Below are 20,259 nucleotides of genomic sequence, written 5' to 3' on the forward strand. Positions count from 1 at the left end.
GCCAGTCAATCCAGCGATTCGTTTTGTTATTCCACTAAAATGAGTTACACAATATATTAGCTTGCATGTCTTGTAAGTGTGTGTCTGAAATAGTTACTCTGTCTGCCTCCCTATATTGCTCTATATAGGCAATATATAGAGTCTATATTGCTCATATAGCCTCCCTATATAGAGCCTATATTGCTCATATAGCCTTCCTATATAGAGCCTATATTGCTCATATAGCCTCCCTATATAGAGCCTATATTGCTCATATAGCCTCCTTATATTGTCTATATTGCCTCCCCGTATTGATCATATTGAAACACTGCCTCTGTATATAGCTTTCAACTATTGAGTAGAGCTTATTTGAGGATAGCTGTTCATATTTTGGAGATAATCTACAGTATTCCAAAAACCGAGAGGATTCGGTCCTTTTTCTTTGTCATTTCCTTCTTCTTCTTCTTCTTCTTCTTCTTCTTCTTCTTCTTATTATTATTATTATTATTATTATTATTATTATTATTATTATTATTATTATTATTATTATTATTTCATTGTTTATTATTTCATTCTTCGCACAGCGAGAAATTTTTTTTTTTCCAAATGTTAAAAGTAAAGAAATCAATATAATCAATAAAGAATCAAGAGCAACGTTTCACTGCGGATTGATAAGCCAGCTGACATGATCCTTTTTTGCTTAAACTTGGGCGTAAATGCCATCGTGAGTGTCAGCAATAAGAGAAGTAGGCGGTTTTCAAATCTCCTTGGCTTGCAAAACTCTTTCTACCTAACCACTTTTTCAGTGCAGTGAATAGGTGAGTCATTGCATGAAAGATTCGAACCGTAAGGTAAATATTCAGTGCCTTCCCAGCCTAGGTTAGGCAATTCTTCTGGCTGTATGAGACCTTGCGTTATCGTAACATGCTGTTGTGTGCAGCCCTCAAACGCGTTAACCTATCACAGTACTCGCTCGATCGAGATACTTACTCTGTTTTTTTTTTTTTTTTTTTTTAAATCGCTTCTGCGTATGGGATGTATATATATAGCCAAACAACCAAACTACTTGGCTTTACGGTTCGATTTGTGGGCCTGAGGTGTACCACGCCATCTGTTAGCGATTGGTGGAACTACGTCCAGCCTAGCTAACCGGCGTATCGGCATCTTTCTAGACGTAGTGGTCGTCACATCTTTTATTCACACTACTCCCCAGTTTGCCTCACGACGCTGGGCGGATGCCGAAAATTGAGGAAGCACCGGTCGGGAACCGAACCCGGAACCACGCAGACATGACTCAAACGCTGTAACCACTAGACTACGATGTCTCCCTCGTATATATAGCCACTGCTAAAATTACTCTTACGTGTTAAAGTGTTACAGCATTCAGTTCATTAAAAAGCTCGGCTTAGATGATCGTTGTATCTGTCTATTGAAAAAAAAAAATGTCGCTTACATGCATGGGATATAAGGGATGCCCAAAATTTTTCAGAATTCCTTTCCGGATTTTTCCCCCAAAATCCGAATTCTTTCAGTGTTATTTTTCGGGAAAATTCCGGAATTGACCATCCCTACTAGATACCCACAGTTGTAGTCTCCATTACCCTGAAGATATTAACGGATTGATTTCATTAACGAACTCGTCTGAGATAATCGCTTCAGCGATCGAGTGCAAATATATATATATATATATTAAAAGATCAGTTTCGTTCAAAAGTTACCGTGCGGGATTAACGGATGGACGTATGTATTAAAACAGTCTTCTAAGTTTCACTGCGTGATCACAGGTGAACTTAGTTTGCATTAACCATGTTTGTTTTCTAGAGAGATTTTGAAGATGTAGAAGGGTAACAAGGGTTCACTTTGAAAGTATTTAGTCAGATTCTAATTGTACGTTTCGTAACTTCTCTAATAAAATGATTTTTCTTCTTCCAGGGAGGATCGAAGGTTTGGTGGCCATGACGCTGGATACGGATCTTATAACAGTTGGTCTCATGATAATTACAGTACTCAGACGTCCTATTCCAACCAAAACAACAACAACAGGTAAGGGTTCTTCGTTTATAATACATCTGTCAATTTAGGGCAGTGTTCGCAGCCAGACTTTTCTCAGTTGTGAAACGTTCACAAATTTCCTCAGAGTTTTTCAGGTAAAGATAGATAGATGTATGCGGAAAGTTATGATTCAGTAGTGCTCCTTGCTCTGCTTTACTTTTGAATAGAAGTAGATGTTCTTCCATTGGGGATAAAGTTCAGTAGATTTCTACCTAGGATCTCTTCCGAAGTCTACACGTAACAAAATTGCTTTGTCACACTTGAAGATTGCAGGGGTTAGTCGGCATTTCATATGAAAACAATCACTAGCGATTCCAGTGAAGTCATTAATGAATATTACATTCCAACTACGTTTGAGTGTTGTAAAATTGAACGGGGGCTATTAATGGTAACGAAACTGATTTTTTTTTTTTTTTGTCTTGTCTTTCTTTTATCTAAAACCTTCTAATTTGATGTGTTTCGAAAAGGAAACCAAAATACATTTTCGCCATCATTTGCAATCATCATAACTCAAGACTGTTACAATCTACAAACGGATATTGAGCAACTGTAAGAGATTAAAACTAGCTAACCATCTAAAGCGGTTTTCGTACAAAAGCTATTTTTCTCTTGTCTGTAATTTCGTTTCCACTCCAACTTCGTTTGGGTTCTAGGACCAGAATCGATTTTCTCAGAAAATAAATTCGGTTCCGAGCCAGAACCAATTTTCTCATAAGTTTGTTCTTGGACCGTATCGGAAACCGTTATGAGAAAATCGTTTTGGTATCACACCGGGAATCTTTTTCCGGATAATCTGTACCATTCCGGAAGACAAGCTCAGTTAAACCTATTTATCTCTCATCAGTTCCGTTACCATTAACAACCCTCAACTAAACATACTCATATACAATCCTGGGGCCGCGGTAGCTCAGTGGTAGAGCGTTCACCTCTGGTGCTTGGGGTCCCTGGTTCCATCCCAGCCCTCGCCAAGTGAACTTTGTGGTGGACAAACACCGTGTGCGTGGGTTTTCTCGGGGTTCTCCCACTTTCTTCATTCCACCATTTCATTCATATCTCATCATCACCGTCTCCTTTAGCCTAACCGGCATAACCGTGGGACGTAAAACTCAGATTTCATTTTTTTTTTCATATACAATCCTTTACTATAGAAACATTGGTCCTGTGCTTCACAATTGTAGAACTTCCATCTAGCAGTGGTATTCCAAGTCGTTTCGTGTTCTCCCCTTGATGAATGTCGTTATCACTGAGTTGCACTGATTATCACTCCGTGTACCATAACATTTGGACATTTAAATGAAATTTCTTTTTTATCAAAAGAAAATGACAATGTTCGTGAATGGACTTAGAATTTCCGACCATACTGCAAATACTGGAAGACGAGGTGATGAATTTTCATGTATTATTTATTATTTTAAAATAAAAAGTTTTTATTAATGATGTTTTTTCCTTCTCTGTTGAAGGGAATCTGAGATCAGTCAGACTCAGCCTCCAATGATGTCTTTTAAGGCCTTCCTTCAAACTCAGGACGATAACATTACGGATGAGGAAGCGATTAAAAAGTATAACGAATACAAATTGGAGTTCAAACGCCAACAGTTGAATGAGTTCTTCGTTACTCATAAAGAAGAGGAATGGTAAGCAAAGTTCTCAGTGGTGCATAGGTAGCTTAAGATATTGCAGTTTACACTTTCAAATGATGGATGGATAAGTTTTTTCTCTTGGTGCAGTAATCTCTCAGGTATATTGCGGCGATTGCATACTATTGTAGAATTTAACATGTCAAAGTTCCCTATAAATGCAAATTCTTGTTTTCCGTAAGAAATGATCATTTTTAGCGTTTGTACCGGCAGTATGAACCAAACTTTAGAGGTTATTTATTGAGTTTAAACTTATACGGTTATTTTAATTATATTGAGACTTCCTAAATATGAAATTAGTGGCTCAATGTCGGCTTAATTTCATTGTATTTGCTTGCTTCTTGCATGTGAAAGTGTAAGTAAGTGTTGCGAAATAGCTTGCAGTTCGAACGATTCAGTGCTCTATTGTAGTTCGTTGGTGTTTCTATTTTTGAGAGTTTTGTATTAGTACTGAAGATTCATACTGAAGTTTTGATAGATTCGTTGTAATTATTTATTGAATGAATTCCCCTAGCTCCTAGAGAAACTTATGAAGCATCCATATTTCAGGATCTTAGTAGATCCTCACATTCACGATGATCGAAGTAGAGATAATGTTCCTTCCTACATACGAGGGCAATTAAAAAAATAGCAATGACATACGCCATACACCCGCAGATACAGAACTTTTACTATACACGTTAGAACATACAACATTACATTATGTTCCAACATATTCATTCAAATCGAGGTATTTGTCATAACGATTTACAAGGTTTGAAGTTTCTTTTGCAAACAAACAAACAAACAAAACTCTCGCATTGGAAATGAAGCCACCTACTAACAACAATGTGAAACGCATTGTCATTGTCAAGGCGGTACGACGCAAGCCACTGTTTCATGTGTGCTTGAAGAAGTGATAGTCGCACTGCGCCAAATCTATGCTGTAGGGAAGACGATCAAAAAAATTCCATTGGAACTGCTTCCATTTCTTGCCGCATCGTGAACATCAATTTTGTACATCTTCAAACATGCAATACCATGCACGTACGACACGTTCATTCAGTCACGTTTAGTCCGTAAGCAACACATAGTTCGCGATGATTCGCAGCTGCTGAAAGTTTTTCGCACTCAGAAATCTTATTACTACACCAGGGTGTCTATCGGTCACGAATGTCACGAAAAAGTCACGAAATCAGAAAACTGTCATGAAAGTCACAAAATTTAGTTTTTGGGTCACGATTTTTTTTTTTTTTTTTTTTTAACTGTACAAATGTAAGTACAGATTGGAAAATTTCGATCTATAAAACGTCAAAATTCACCACCAAAAATGTCTGTGGTCGGCTTTAGACGCTACCAAATCGCAAACAAAATACGTTTCTATCGCATGGATGAAAATTCGCCCTAATTCTCACCCAAATTCGCTCTTGAAAATGTTAGGAAATTTTATGATTTGGTGAAGAAAAGGTCACGAAATTTCATTTTGAAATTTTAGTAGACACCCTGTACACGCACTTCACATTTGGCGTTTTTTTTTTTCTGTTAGAGCGTTCATTTTCAATTGTTAGAGCGGACTAGTGAACTGCAACACAACCTTCTCCTTCAACTGTTCACTATCTATTGAACTTCTGCACACAGCGATACAATTGACGTCGCTCTTCCCGGCCATTTCTCGCACATGCGCAAACGGAGTTTTTTTTTTTTTTTAATTGCCCTAGTATTCACTCCACTAGAGCCTACGCATTGCAAAGAAATGAATTAAAACCGTCTATTACGAAACTTGATTTTAGTTGGCCGAATTAAAAACTTCACTTGTATATAATAATTATAAGATTATCGTAATTCAGAAGAGGTTATAAATGATTAATTTTTTTAGGTACTAATCGTAATTTGTATGTATTTAAGAAAGATTTTCTGAGCAATAATTAATACTATACATATTGAAATAAAGCAATTCTCAAAAACAGAAAATATAATAAAATTTCTTTAGGTACAGAGATTGGCTTACCTGTAAAATTGATATTTTAGATTTACGATAGTCTTATTTTAGGGTCGCGATACGTTACGTTGACTTTGTGTGTATGTATTTCGTATTTTCCAGTAATTTTATTAGGGTAAACTCTGATAATGATCTTATCCGCTAATTGGACTCACATATTCTTATCCTTCTGAAACTTATTTACAGAAGTCTGTAGAAATTTTTTGAATGAGTGAAGAATACGTTAATTTCCTTCTATGTCGTATTTTTTGGATATTAAGTATTATATAATGTAGCGGCGGAATACGCTATAAGGAAAATCAAAGTTAGCAACCAGGGCCTAGAGTAGAATGGGGTTCACAAGGTTATGGCATATGCTGATGATGTAAATTTAATAGGGGATGATAGGAGAACAATAGAAAGAAATGCAGAGATCTTATTAAACGCTTGCAGGGACATGGGTTTAGAAGTAAATGCAGAGAAAACTAAATACATGGAAGTGCGTCGGGACCGTAATACGGCAAATTGTGGATGCATTAAAATATTAAATAATACTTTTGATAAAGTGGATACTTTCAAATATCTAGGATCAATATTAACAGACGAAAATCATATTCACGAAGAAATTAAATGTCGACTAAAAGCAGGGAATTCGTGTTATTATTCCGTTTAAAATCTCTTGTCGTCGCGAATTCTGGCGAGGAATTTGAAGCTTAAAATATATAAAACGATAATCTTGCCTGTTGTTCTGTATGGCTGCGAAACATGGTCTCTTACTCTGAGGGAAGAACATAGACTGAAAGTATTTGAGAACAAGATTCTGAGACGAATATTCGGACCCAAGAGGAACGGGAATGGGGAATGGCGGAAACGAGGAATTACATAATTTATATGGTTTACCCAACATTGTTAGGGTCGTCAAGTCTAGGAGGCTTAGGTGGGCAGGTCATGTAGCTAGAATGGAAGAAAGTAGAAACGCTTTCAAAGTCTTGACTGGTAGACCCATAGGAAAACGACCATTAGGAAGACCTAGGCGCAGATGGGAGGACAATATTAAGATGGATCTCGCAGAGATAGGAATACAAAGTAGAAACTGGATGCAATTAGCTAAGGATAGAAGTCAGTGGAGAGCTTTTGTGAACGCGGCATTGAACCTCCGGGTTCCATAGGTCATAGAGTTAGTTAGTTAGTTAGCGGCGGAATATTTTTTGTAAAACTTACATACAACTACTTGTAACTTTACATTAATCCTCCACATTGGAAACAATGTAGCCAAGTTCCAAGGCTAACCCGCTGCTTCTGGATGTATGGAAAATTCCCTGTATTTTGAATTTGGGTTGAATTTTGATTTCATTTACCTAAAAATTTCTATAACTTGACGTTTGATTGTTTAATGTACTTTTATTTTGCTGTTTTCTTAAATATGTAAATATGGAGTTTAAGATAAACAAAGAAAAAAAAAAGTTCAATTAGCAGTTCAAGGTAAATCTTCAATATATTTATGTTCTGATGAAAGTGTTGGTAAGGAAGAAATAACACACGCTATCATATTAAATTCACATACAAATATACAAGTGCGTACAATGAAAATGAAACGTTTCATATTTATGAACTTTATTGTCTAAAATTACTTAATAAATAAATTTGAATGTGCAGGTATAGTAAATGAAACATGGAGGATACTCACCAATTTGCGCAATAATTGCTATCACCTGTAACTATCTGTGCTATCACCTATAACTATCTGCTGATCCTTCCTAGATACTTGTTCGAGTTCAAAAATGATCATATTTCTTGAAAAGGCTTTTTCGCATCAATATATGATGCCAGATATTAATTCACCTAACGTCCTAATGGATCCGGGTTGGAGCCGCGGTGGCTCAGTTGTAGAGCGTTCACTTCTGGTGCACAGGTCTTTAGTTCGATCCCAGCTCGCACTAAGTGAACTTTGTGGAGGATAAACAGCGTGTGTGTGTGTGTGGGGGGTTTCTCGGCGTTGTCACGTTTCCTCCCACTTTCATTCTACCATTTCATTAATTTCTTATTATCACTGTCTCCTTTAACCTAGCGGGCATAACCGTGGGACGTAAAACTTAAGATTTCATTTCATTTTTCTGTTGAATCCGGCAGACTAAAAACAATATTGCAGTGGTAGACAATTTCAATGCATTTCTTTCCAATGTGTTCACTCTATTGGAATTGTTGTTTCCACGTGATGTGAAAACGTGAGAAGATCTCTTTTCAACTTCGATCATCATAAACATAGGATCCGCCAAAATATTAAAGTATGGATGCTTCAGAAATTTCTCAAGTTTCGTAGGCGAGTTTACTAATTACGATGTGTCTATTGCGATCTGATTTTAATTATACTTGTTTTCTCATCGAAAGACTGAACTATTTTCTTGGCTTGAATACATCAAGAGAAAAAGCTAAATAAGTTTAAAAGTAGATGACTATCACTACTACATGTGAAGGAAAAACAGAAAGTAGGCATAGACGTCAGACTGCGGGATTTTAGGTTGGTGTTTTCTGTCACATTTGCAATGACTAGAAATTAAAAAACAATTTGATCGATTACAGGACCCATTAAAAAAAGTGTGTATGATGGCAAGTTTCGATACTTCGACCATTTTATAGGAAATTCAGAAAGTTATTAGTTAAAATAACTCAGAGATGACAATAGCATTTTCTACTAGTAGTCGCTTCATTGAGTTACTGTGCTTTCTGTCGTGCTTCAAAATTATTCTGCAGTGCATTGTACTTTCCTTGAATTTCGTTTTTGGTGTGGTTGTATAGTCCAGCTCTTAATGCCACGATTTAGTGTAACGGAAGGAGCAGTTCTTCGTGAGATGATCTTACACAAGTTCTTCACTCACCAATTTTAATGGATTCAGATCTTAACTAGTTCAAGGCCCATGTAAATAGTAAGTCGAGACATAAAGGATAAAACAAGAATTTTAGGAATGATAAAAACAAAAAAGCGATCTTGGCCAATAATTAGTTTTTGGATTAGGGGCCACAAAATTTTTGAACGGCCCCTAAATCGAGTTTTCGTATTTTTTTTTTACGGAATGAGCATATCATACTGAGTTAGATGATACATTATGTAGCCAAGACTGAGTTTGGCTACATTATATGTAGTTCTCCAGGTATAAGGCCTACAAGAAAATTGTTGATTGAAATATATTGGTGGTAGAGCGTTCACCTCTGGTGCTTGGGGTCCCGGGTTCGATCCCAGCCTCCGCCAAGTGAACTTTGTGGTGGACAAACACCGTGTGCGTGGGTTTTCCCGGGGTTCTCCCGTTTCCCCCCACTTTCTTCATTCCACCATTTCCTTCATTACTCATCATCACCGTCTTCTTTAGCCTAACCGGCATAATCGTGGGACGTAAAACTTAAAAGATTTCATTTCATTTCATTTTTGAAATATATTGGTTCTTTTGATCCAATAATAAAATAGATTAACTTGAGTGTAATTCAGATTACTTTGTCCCATTGTCAACGATTTATATTTTCTGTTGCTCCGGTGGCCACATTTAAAGGCAGAAAGTAGGAACAAAGGAATTACACAATTTGCGATTGTACTTCATTATGATTATTATTATATATAGAACCTAAAATTCCGTAGTCAAGCATTTAGACAGGGTGGCAGTCGAAGATATGAGACTGTCAAATGCAAAGTTGAAATTTGCTAAGTAGCGCACTTAACCAATGTTTACAGAGTATTTACTTTGTAATAACATGAACTGCTACCTATTCGTCGTATTACTTAACGTGAGGTGATTTCTATCGAATAAGAGACTTAAATTTTTTTGTTGTTGGTTTACAGTTTGGCAATATGACAGTCCTGGAAATATAGGGCGAAACTTTATTTAAACATTCCTTCCATTTTCGTTGTAGGTATATTTCAAGAGAAGCAAGTACTGGCATTGTATTTTAATTAAAGTAAGTCTTGGTGTCAATTCATTATTAAATGATGTGCGCGTCTAAATCACAGTTTCAAATGTGTTCATACGTTCGTACAAGGAAAATTCGGAAAGTAGCATCTGTTTGATTGTAAATAAAAAATTCACATAAATATGTGTATTTTTTTCCTTCCTTACATCTGAAAAAATACAACTGTTCCCTGTTTTTCAACACAGTTGCCGTGTAAATTCAATCACTTATCATAATATTTCACCAAATTACAAATTCCATCGGCATGAAACTCGGTCACCTGGCAATTCAGCCAACCTTGCGTTTTGAAGGTTTTCGTCAGCGAAGTGGTGGCCCAAGCCATTTCTGTATGTGAGTAAACAAATGAAAATTAAGAGGCAGAATCTGGCCATGCGATGATTTGTACGTCCCATTTAAATTGAAACAAGAGGTTTTATGTTCGCGAGCGTTGTGATGCATAAAGACAACCTCAGACATTAGCAGACCGGTTTGTTCTGGAATTGCTCTTTTGAGTGTTACAGTAAACTTCAGAGTTGATTATTGTACGACATTACATGAATTCGACAAGCACTATTCTTTTAGCATCCAATACACAATGACGTTAAGCTTCCTTGCTGAAGAAGTGTGACGGACTTTCTTCGGCTCGGCTTGTTTGGAGAAACGGCATGACCCCATTTCATTGACTGCTATTTTTGGGATAGCTTAATTTTACGGTGACTACTGGTACTCGGGTCCCTGGTTCGATCCATGGCCAGGTAAGTTTGTGGTGACAACATCGTGGGTCTTCTTGGGGGTACTTCCGTTTGCTCCTTTCTACATTCTCATTCCACCAGTTCTATCATTTAGCTCATGTGGTTTGGATTTCTCGTTAATCAGTAGGTCCCGTCTCATATAGCCTCGCTGCTGAAAGTGATATTAAACTCAGAATCAACTCAATTTAACTCCTTCATCATTCACTTATTTTAATTATCGTCTCCCTTAGTCTAAAGGACATGATCGTGAAACGTTAAACTGAAAGATTTCATTTCATTTCGTAATTTTACGGTGACTACCACATAGAAAGCAGTCCAAGAAATGTTCGAAAATAGTTCAGAAAATTTCCAGGTCCAGGTTCTCACAGTTTTATAGTAAATTTTCTTGACAAGATAGTCATTACAGAGAGTCTACTATTCCTCGGTTCATCGGTGAATATTGTTGATTCTTTCTTTGAAAAAACTGATCTGCTGATGAACAACACTTTCACTTATAATGTTTGAGCTGTAATAGCACATATTTCAGGATGAATGCCTGCAGCTGACATTATTTTACCCAAAGTAATCTTCTCGCTTCGGTACCTCGGATCAATCTCAGGCCAGTGCATTATTGACAGAGACGGCAATTTTGTAATCGACGCTCACAGAATCTTAGGATCTCACTACTCGAGCATGAACTCGCTATCTTCAATGAAGTTTTCGTTAGATCTTGCACTCTCTTTTCTCCGTTAGCTGTTTTCATTTGTTATCAGAAGGGATACCCGTACTCTCCACAGTCCACGACGTATCCTTGCCCAAAATTTACGTAAGACCTGTTTCCTCACGCAAATCAGTACCACTTTTAATCTTTCTAAGGAATCTGATTTTCAATGTTTCTTCTCTCCCGTGGACACTTGCCTTGTTGATCAAAAAGCGTGCTGCGTTGCTGTCCAGTGAGCGCCATGTTGAAATTGATTTCTCTCGTGTAGTGGTACAAGAATTCTGCAGATAAACAAGAAACAGGTGTTCTGAGTCTTGTATTCATTGACACCATATATTTCTAGATATTCGAATAACTTCTAATTACATGACCTCAAATTATGGAGTGTTTTTGTGAGCACTCTGTGCAATGTTGTTCAGCGAAGTCTGGCTGCCCATCCCTCTTTAAGGCTGGCTACCCGGTGCTATTATCCATATTAAACAAGCTGAGTCTTCTGTGGCTCTTCGTCTTTGTTTCAAGCAAGCGTAGTAAATTGTTGTATGTATGATTGTGAATGTATCTCGCCTGTTTCTAAAAAAGGGTGGCGGCTCACGTTTTTAAACTTCCAAACTATGCTACGTATAAATGTGGAAAGTGTTAACGGATAGATATGGGAAGACCTTGTTATAGTGCGTCTGTCTTTGTACAGATATTATCGCAGAAACGACAGGAGATAGCGAAAAGTGTTTCTTTCTTTGTAATCGATTCATCTTCCCAAGAATACGAGGACCGTTCAAGATATAACCGGATATTTTTTTCTGTTACTGTTCTGTTTGAAGGTACTTCCATGCACACACTTGTCCTATTGATGTTAGAGTGCCCGTATCTTTACGGCATAGAGTTCTTTGGGATGATCTTTCAGCTATTTCAGCACACACGTTTTGACTTCGTCATCGGTGTGGAATTTTTGTCCTGCAAAGTGCTCCTTCAGGGGAGCAAAAAGATGGAAGTCATAAGTGCATTTGTTCGTGGATGATCGTTTTCACGCTTCCACATTGGTGTTTGTTCGCACTCAAATTCCTCACACTGATGCGTCGATTATGCAGAATGAGCTGCTCCACCAGACGATTTTTTTTTTTTTTTTTGACTTCAGTAGCTCGGCGTAGAGTACGGGCTACGTCGAGAAAGGATTCTCTTTCTGCCTTGAATTTTGAACACCACTCGTACACTTGTGACTGAGAGAGAGTTTCTTCTTTATATTGTCACGGATTTTCACACCTTCCTTCAGGAGAAACTTAATGAGGCAGCGCTGCTCCACTGGGGTCTGGCTCCACACTACCAGGCTTGTTCTTATCGTCCAGCCTGACAGCCGTCGCTTTATTTTCTTTCTCAGATCTGAACGATTTAAACCATCGAAAAAAAGTTGCATAACACGGTCAAGTGATTGGCATCTTCACCTGCTCGTGTTCTTTTTTGCATTGCAGCTCTTAGAGATACACTGTATTACTATGAACAGTTGACCAACTGTGACCTGGCGATGCGTAACTTCTTGCAGGTTCCCCACCTGGATTACGCCTGTTGCGTAACATTTTTACTTTCCGTGTCCACGATACCACATAAAAAAAAACCCTCAGCATCGAGTGTTTTGATATTTGAGATATATAAGCCTTTCGCCGGTGTACCAGTAAATTTTAGAGTTACAAACTATGCTATACATAAGTATCGGAATTTTATAGAACTGCTGTGTCTGTCTGTATCAGAGGTACCAGAGGAACAAACGCTAAGAGATATCCAAAAGCAGTTTTTCTTTGATTGATTCAGCATCGCAACAATAGGTTGCACCTTCTCCGTTATCCGTCTAGTCAAACCAGAAGTGGGCTGAAATTAACCATCTGGTTTGAGCATTGATCGACATAGAAAAGAAACGGTAATACATATCGGCAGACATTTTTTGGGAAATCGATTCAACATCTCGATGAAAAAAATGGAATATCACATTGAAATTAGTTCTCAGTGTTGTAAAATTAATTATTTACGTAAATCTCTCTACTAAAACCGGAAGTGGTTGAAGTTTACTACTACTTCCGGTTTCAATATTAATCTCCACAGAGCAAAAGTGGTCACAAATACTGATAAGCAGTGTATTGAAATCGATTTAGAAATAGGTTCTATCCCCTCGCGTTAACCGTGAATCATTTCCCGTTTCAACAGGGTCGACATAGAGGTAAAGCTGTAGCAGTTTTTTTTCTTTTCTTTTTTTTTTTTTTTTAATGTCTCTCTATGAAACGCACATCTCTCTATGGAAACCCGAAGAAGTACATATTTATTACTGCTTCTGGTCTCGCTATAGATTTTTTTTTTTTTTTTTTTTTAACTGTGATTTCAGCATCTCAAGAGTAAGTTCCGTCTCTGACCTTATTCCTGGATTACAACTGTAAGTTCTAAACTCACTGTCTCCCCATTTCAGTATTGAGCTTGCATAGTTTGGAAGTTACGGTAGTTTCACAGTGGGAAACGAAACTCACTTGTTTATTTGGGAGATCTTATTTAATCCGCCGTCAGAAATAACCTTGTCTTAAAGGAAAAAAGTTGGAGATTAGAACCATTCTGGTCGTAATCATAAGAATACTTGCAGCCAGTGCTTGCTTCAGCTCTTGAATGTACATTGTAATTGTAGGATTTGCGCTAGAGGTTTTTAAGTTTGTGTTTTGGAAATGATGGGCGTGGATTTTTATGTTAAGCGAAGCAATAGAATAGGATAGAATAAGTACAGATTCATCCATCACGTACTGAACAAGTAGTTCCTTAGTTTTAGTTGTTTATGTTAAGCATAGCTTTCAATCTGATTTTTTTTCCTTTTTTTTTTCCCTAATATCATCAGAAGCGAACGGTTGAAAGCCATGCTTCTTAACTGGTTGTAACCCATATTTTTTTCCCCACAGCCAATGTCCCCACAGTGAGTGGAGGACGCAGATCGTCTGTTGGAAGACCTTTCTTTTGTGTGTGATCTATCTATACATAATGTTCAATGGTGAAATCAAAGGAAAAAATATGGCAGCGTTTATTTTATTGGTGTGGTGAAATATGTTTTGCTTTAATATGTGCGTTGTGAAGAGGAATCTCTTTTTAAAATGAAGCCGCGGTGAATAGCTAGGTTCCACTGCGCACAATGCAGTGGTCGTTATGATCTATTTCTCTCTTGGACTTTGCCGCGTTTAGCTAGGCGTCACTCACTCCCTTCAAAGTGTTCTGCGTCAGTCAAACAGCAGTGCATCGTCGGGAACAGGTGAGATACCACTACCATTAACCCATGTGGATTGTTCCCATATTTATTATTGTTAAAAGTTTTTGCTGTATTCTTATTTTAATTTATTATTATGTTTGTAATCTTGAAAGTTTATGGGTTGGCATTCTTATTGTTAGTTGTTCTTTTTTAAAGTAGTAAATACACAAACTTAAAAAAAAAAATTCACAAGCATTGAGAGAGTACACGATTTAGATGTACTGTTTGTTTTATTAAGTGAACAGCTAAACCATTTGGTGCGTCAGTTTACTAAACGAAAATTACTTCTGGTAATTGAAAATAATGTATCAGGGAGAAGGGTCAGTTTTTTTTAGAACAAGATTTACTGTGAGTTAAACATTTAAAACTTCTTGCATGAATTTACGTTTGCTGCTTGGTATGGAAATTCGTAATCAGAATTCGATTGGTAAGGCTCTCAAGCGTGCGGAATTCTCGAAATTTAACTTTTATCAATAAAATATGGCGAAATTTTTACAAATTTCGTTGAAATACTGGCATTATTCCTTCATTTTACACAGAAAGTTATTAGTGCATATGAAGGAATGCCCTTGTCTACAGAAAACTTAATCCATTCAGTAATAACGACTCGGTATTTTTTAACATGGGTTTTCAATTTCGTAAGAGAAGATATAATGTTTGATTCTTCAATACTTAAGGAAATATTGCACTAAAGAATTTAATTTTTTATACAAATACAAAAAACCGTACAAGTTGAATAACAATTTTACATATAATGTAGATTAATTGTAATTAATATTTACAGTAATTTGTCAATATGAAATAAAATGTGGATTACAGAAGGGAAAGAGTAGTGGGTGAATGTTTGTTTACTTCTCTGCGGTTTCACAACCCTTATTCTGCTAGAAAAGGGCATCGAGGGGAAGAAGCGCTTTGTGCTCTAATTATTTTTCGGTAGGTAGAAGGCCATTTCCGTCCAACGTACTTCTTGTTTTCATTTTTTTTTTCTACACACACTGTATACATGTATATGCATACAAAATGAGGAACCCTGGTTCGTAAAAGTATAGTTGCTCTTTTACATTACATATAGGCTTGGAAATTAGTAAATCGTGACCTGGAAAAGTCAGGGAATTCGTGCTCACCAAATCAGTGGGAACACCGCCATGGAGATCATTCTTTACCCTCTTTTCACTTGGCTAGAAACAGTCAGTCCCGATACTTTTTAGACAAATCTAGAATGATCTAGAATGTGACTGTAATTTAAATTGCATGAGCTCCCACAAGCAGCAAAAATGTGAACATTTAACTACAAAGAACCTGTGCTTACGAAATTATTCACATTGTGACGTATATATGTACGCTGTGCTGTTATTTAAATTATGCCGTTAAAGTTCATATTTAAATACATCCCAATTTGTAGTAGATATATTATTAAATTATTGTCCATGGAAATATGCAATAATTTTCATGTTCTTTATCTTGGTCTTCCGGCTTGTAAAAAAAGCAGATTCGAGTGACCATAAATACATGTTTAAAATTGTCATCTTTGTCCTTTATAAGATTTTGAAGTGGATGATAGTTGCGTTATCAAACTGAACGGGATCATGCATTATACTAAACTCGATCATTAAGTGTAAAATTGAAGTACTACTTTTGTTTGTATTACTGTTTATTTGTGTGGAAAAATTGTATTGTCAAGTGCAATATTTCGTTAGATTCGTAGGGGACTGAGAAAGTACTGCAGTATGACTCTCGATATATATATAGGGTGGCCACGAGGCCCCATTACCCCTGAAAATAAGTAACATAAACCACTAAACGTACGCAAATAACTACACGGAAAGAAATGAATAACATGAACAACAATGCTTTCGAGAAGGTTTTTGAGAGATAGGAAGCATTAAGTGTGCAAAGGATCATACTGTCTACCATCATTCTCATGACAAACGATAATACGCCGCCAGGTTCTGTGCGACATTTCGTGGAGCATTGCAGGTGTAACTTGAATGAATGCTTGTTCCACAGCTGCTGTCAGTTTGGCAGTGGTATCGTAACGGTTTTGTGCAACGATGTTCTTTATGAACCTCCATAGCGCATTTAACACAAGTGATGAAGTCTGGGCTTCGTAGTGGCCAATAGTGGAACTGGAAGTATGAGCTATCGTCGACACAATCTGAAACAATGGAAAAACTTTTCATTAGCATTTATCAAGGGATAACAGGAATCTGGCCACCCTGTATATAAAATTTTTGAAAATAATTTCCTCCACATTTTATACGCTCCTTCATTTTTCGAAACCACTTCTCAAACAAACGTTGCCGTGTTTTGTCAGAGATTTGGGCACACCAAGCGCTTTAATAGGTCATCGATTATAAAAGGCTTTCTTTTCAGTCTTTTTTTTTTTTTTTTAACTGGGTAATAGCGTGAAGTCGCATGGATCGAAGTCTGGACTATAAGGACAGTGTAATATTTTTATTCCAATGTTAGCCAAATATTCAGAGCAAACTTTAGAGCAGGGCCTCAGAGTGGCATCAGGGATAAGGAACTGTGTTCATCCTTGAGTTTGGGCGCAACTTTTTGAGAACTTCCACAACTTGGGGAAGGCATTCTTCGGTGCACCACTTTCCTTAACTATTTTGAGAGTTCCAATACAACTTACTCTAAAATTCTTCTCACACTTAAAAAACGGTAAACATTCTATTCACTGATTTTGGAACGAGACTGAGATCTAATTTTCGAATATTCGTTGTTTGCTCTGATCCTTAGACGGAACGTGCTGGTAGTATAGCCAAGTTTCGTCGTCAGTCACAGTACTTTTAACATAGCGAGATTTCCCATATGTAAACTTCTTTCAGCAGGTCACTGCACCATGAAACACGACGTGCCAAATGATCTCAGTCAATCTATGCGGCATCCAGAGGGTATAGGTCTTTCAAACTTGAAAGTGCTCTCGCAGAATGTCACAACTGCAGGTGCATTAATACCCAAAGACACGTCTACTTGGTTGTAGGTCACACGTCTGTCTGTGTGCAACATTTAATGTACGGAAACAATGTTACCTCATAGACGAGGACGGTTGACCTGACTTTAGAGCGTCCTCCAGGTCAAAAATTTCCTCTTTAAAACTCGGGACTACGTATATATTCTTGTACGATGATCTTTTCCAAGCACGGGAGCCGTTTCATCTGAATACTGATCAACATGTAACTCACTGATCATCAACATGTAACGTACTGATCATCGAGATTTATTTTCGATGTTGTCTGAAGAAGGATATGTTAGATATCCGAAACCGTTATTATAATTTAAAATAAAGTGTGTTTTAAGCTTTGGTCAGTGTTTCTTTTGTTAAAATAATCAATCCCAAGCCATGGATAGTCTTACTATGTAACTCACGTGCAAAATTGTAGCGCAAGATTGCCCGTTATTCGTCCTGACAACACTACCTCTTTTCACTAAGAGCCAAACAACAAGTGACATCCAGTCAGTGACTTTAAAAAAAAAAAAAAAAAAAAAGTTTATAACACGTGTAACACGGACACACAAGTGAAGAACATGAAGCGAGATGTATACGTATGTAAAGTACATTTTTCAATCAGGAAAGATATATCACAGGGGATGAACATAATATGAAAGAAACATGATGGAGGTTGGTACGCTTCACGGAATGTTAGGTAAGGATGCATTGTGCTAATTATAAGGAAGAGGGCAATTGCCCTCTGTATTACTGGGAATTTCTCATATAACTTGTATTTCCCCATGTTATTTTCCTGATCTGAAATACGTTTCATCCCCGTGTAAATTCCATTAAAGGAGTGTCAGGAAGCAGGGCTTGCCGAGCGGGCTCGAGTGCCCTCTCACAAAATGTTATTAATTTCAGTCTGTTGTCGAAATAATTGGTTGACTGGCACTCAACCGGTCAGATATTAATATCATCGTGGATTGCAATAATATTAGCAATATTTTTACATGTTAAACAGGAGCGTTGCAGGGAGCTCCAGCTGCCAGCTAGTATTGTCGCAGTACGGAATCAAATTTTACAAAAAATTTTAGACCACAGGGAAGTTTAGAGGCAAATACCTTCAAAGCTCATTCGTATCAAGAAGATTGCAGAATTTTCTTGCATACAATCATTCCCCGCACTTTAATCTCCCTTTCCATGTTTTAAATGCAGACACTGTACAGTGGATGTTTATAACTCCTCTCCTTAGAAGAACAGTCTGCATTGAAACTTTGTGTACAGTACCTGTAATTGTCTTCTTTCAGTCTTTGTATCTATTTGTCGGGAACAAGCCTTTCCATATTATACTTACAGGCCATGTACAGTGCATGTTTACAACTCATCTCCATAAGAGATCAAAAAGACATTTTCGTCCGAGAGAACATGCTATATACCGCATCTGTAAATGTCATACCTTAGCCATTTGACAGAATCATGCCTTTTCTTGTCATCACAGGCAATGTACACTGGATAGCGAGAAGTAATTACGCCTGATGAAATGTCATCTGTAGAAATGTATCTCGTAGTTCAGCCATGTTTTGAGAATCCTATATGTACACACGACTGGCGATGAACAGGCAATATACATTCCACCTCAGTACTATGTGCTCGTTAAATAAATAAAAGGCGAGCCATGATATACATGCACTTTTAGGCAAGAAATTTACATATTATTTTATGGTAAGAGATCACCTTATATAAGCAAACTGTATGCAAGTATTGACATTCTCACGGATATTCATGGTGATCCCTTCAGCTTAACTTCGTCTTCAAATATCATTAAGAACATAATGCGTTTTTTTTTTTTTTTTTATGTGAAAATAATCTAATACACTTGAACTATGCGTAAAAGAATCAGTTCAGTTCGTTTGGAATCACATAATTGCTCTTTCTTATCTTATTGAGGGAAAGTTCGCGTAATGAGTTTCCGGCAGCAGTTTAACACTCCAGGCGTTCAGATTTTTCTTTTCATGTTATATCTCTCAAACGTGATTACACTAATTACACAGTTTTGAGTTTTTAGTATTTATTTACTGATAAGTCTTGTTAATGTGTGGAAACTATAATGGTTTAGCTGTAGAAAAGGTCTTGATGCATTGACAGGAAACAATACTCCTTTTTTGGTAATGCTTGAAAGAAATGTGGGCCATGGCGTTAGTTCCTTCATGAATAAGTGGAGGAATTTATTAATATATTGATGTAATTGAAAGTGTAGGTGTAAAGTATGAAGAAAATTATTGTAGGAATAGGTTGATTCAGCCGCATCCAAGCAAAAGCATGTTCTTATTTCTTGTTTTGATTTCTTAGGTTCAAAATAAAGTATCATCCTGAAGACTCAGTGAAGAGAAAAGAAGAACAGCTTTCAGCATTAAAGGTTAGTACGGAGTCATTCTCTCTTTTCAGAATTATAATAACAGTTAGCCAGCTCTCGTGGAAATATGTTGAAAAGGAATTATGTAAAATAGAATTTTTATTTATAATATATATATATATATTGTGTTCATAAAGTCTGGGTACATGGTAAGAAGCACATTTTAGTCAATGTTAATAAATAATAATTTCAGCACATTATTTCCGTGTTGTTCAATGCATAATTTGATGCGCTTTGTAAGATCAATGTGAACTCGATGGAATGGTTCTTAATTGCCGTCGATTTCAGCACACTGACTGGTAATGTGTTCTGTCAGGTGGTTTAAATTTCTAATCTTCATCGAGTAAACTTTCTCTTTCAGCATACCCCAGAAAAAGAAATCAAGGGGAGAAAGGTATGGCGAACGAGGGATCTCTCCACATGACCTTTTCTTCCAATCCAGTGAGGAAAATTGTCATTCAACCGATCTCTAACTGCTGTAGCAAAATGAGCAGGGGCCCCATCCTGCTGAAACCAGTCTAGAAGTCCCTCATCCAAACGGTCAATTGGAGGCATCAATTTGTTCCTCAGTATGTTCAGATACGTCTCACCCGTTACATGTTCAAAGAGGAAAGGTTCTAGCACATGACC

General features: G+C 37.1%; 1 protein-coding gene across 8 annotated transcripts in view; it reads left to right on the forward strand.

The window, feature by feature from the left end:
• Positions 1-20,259, forward strand: part of Ars2 (arsenic resistance protein 2) — a 126,950-nt gene that overhangs the window by 45,280 nt on the left and 61,411 nt on the right. For 6 of the 8 annotated variants that reach the window (XM_081755283.1, XM_081755280.1, XM_081755282.1 and 3 more), the window contains 3 exons: positions 1,912-2,022; positions 3,492-3,665; positions 19,566-19,632. In XM_081755283.1, the coding sequence (XP_081611409.1) occupies positions 1,912-2,022; positions 3,492-3,665; positions 19,566-19,632 (352 nt within the window). The remainder of the gene's footprint in view (positions 1-1,911; positions 2,023-3,491; positions 3,666-19,565; positions 19,633-20,259) is intronic. The other 2 variants (XM_081755286.1, XM_081755287.1) reach the window with 1 other exon arrangement.

This window comes from Thermobia domestica, chromosome 4 (assembly GCF_964235325.1).
Source record: "Thermobia domestica chromosome 4, izTheDome1.hap1.1, whole genome shotgun sequence".
Lineage (NCBI taxonomy): Eukaryota > Metazoa > Arthropoda > Insecta > Zygentoma > Lepismatidae > Thermobia > Thermobia domestica.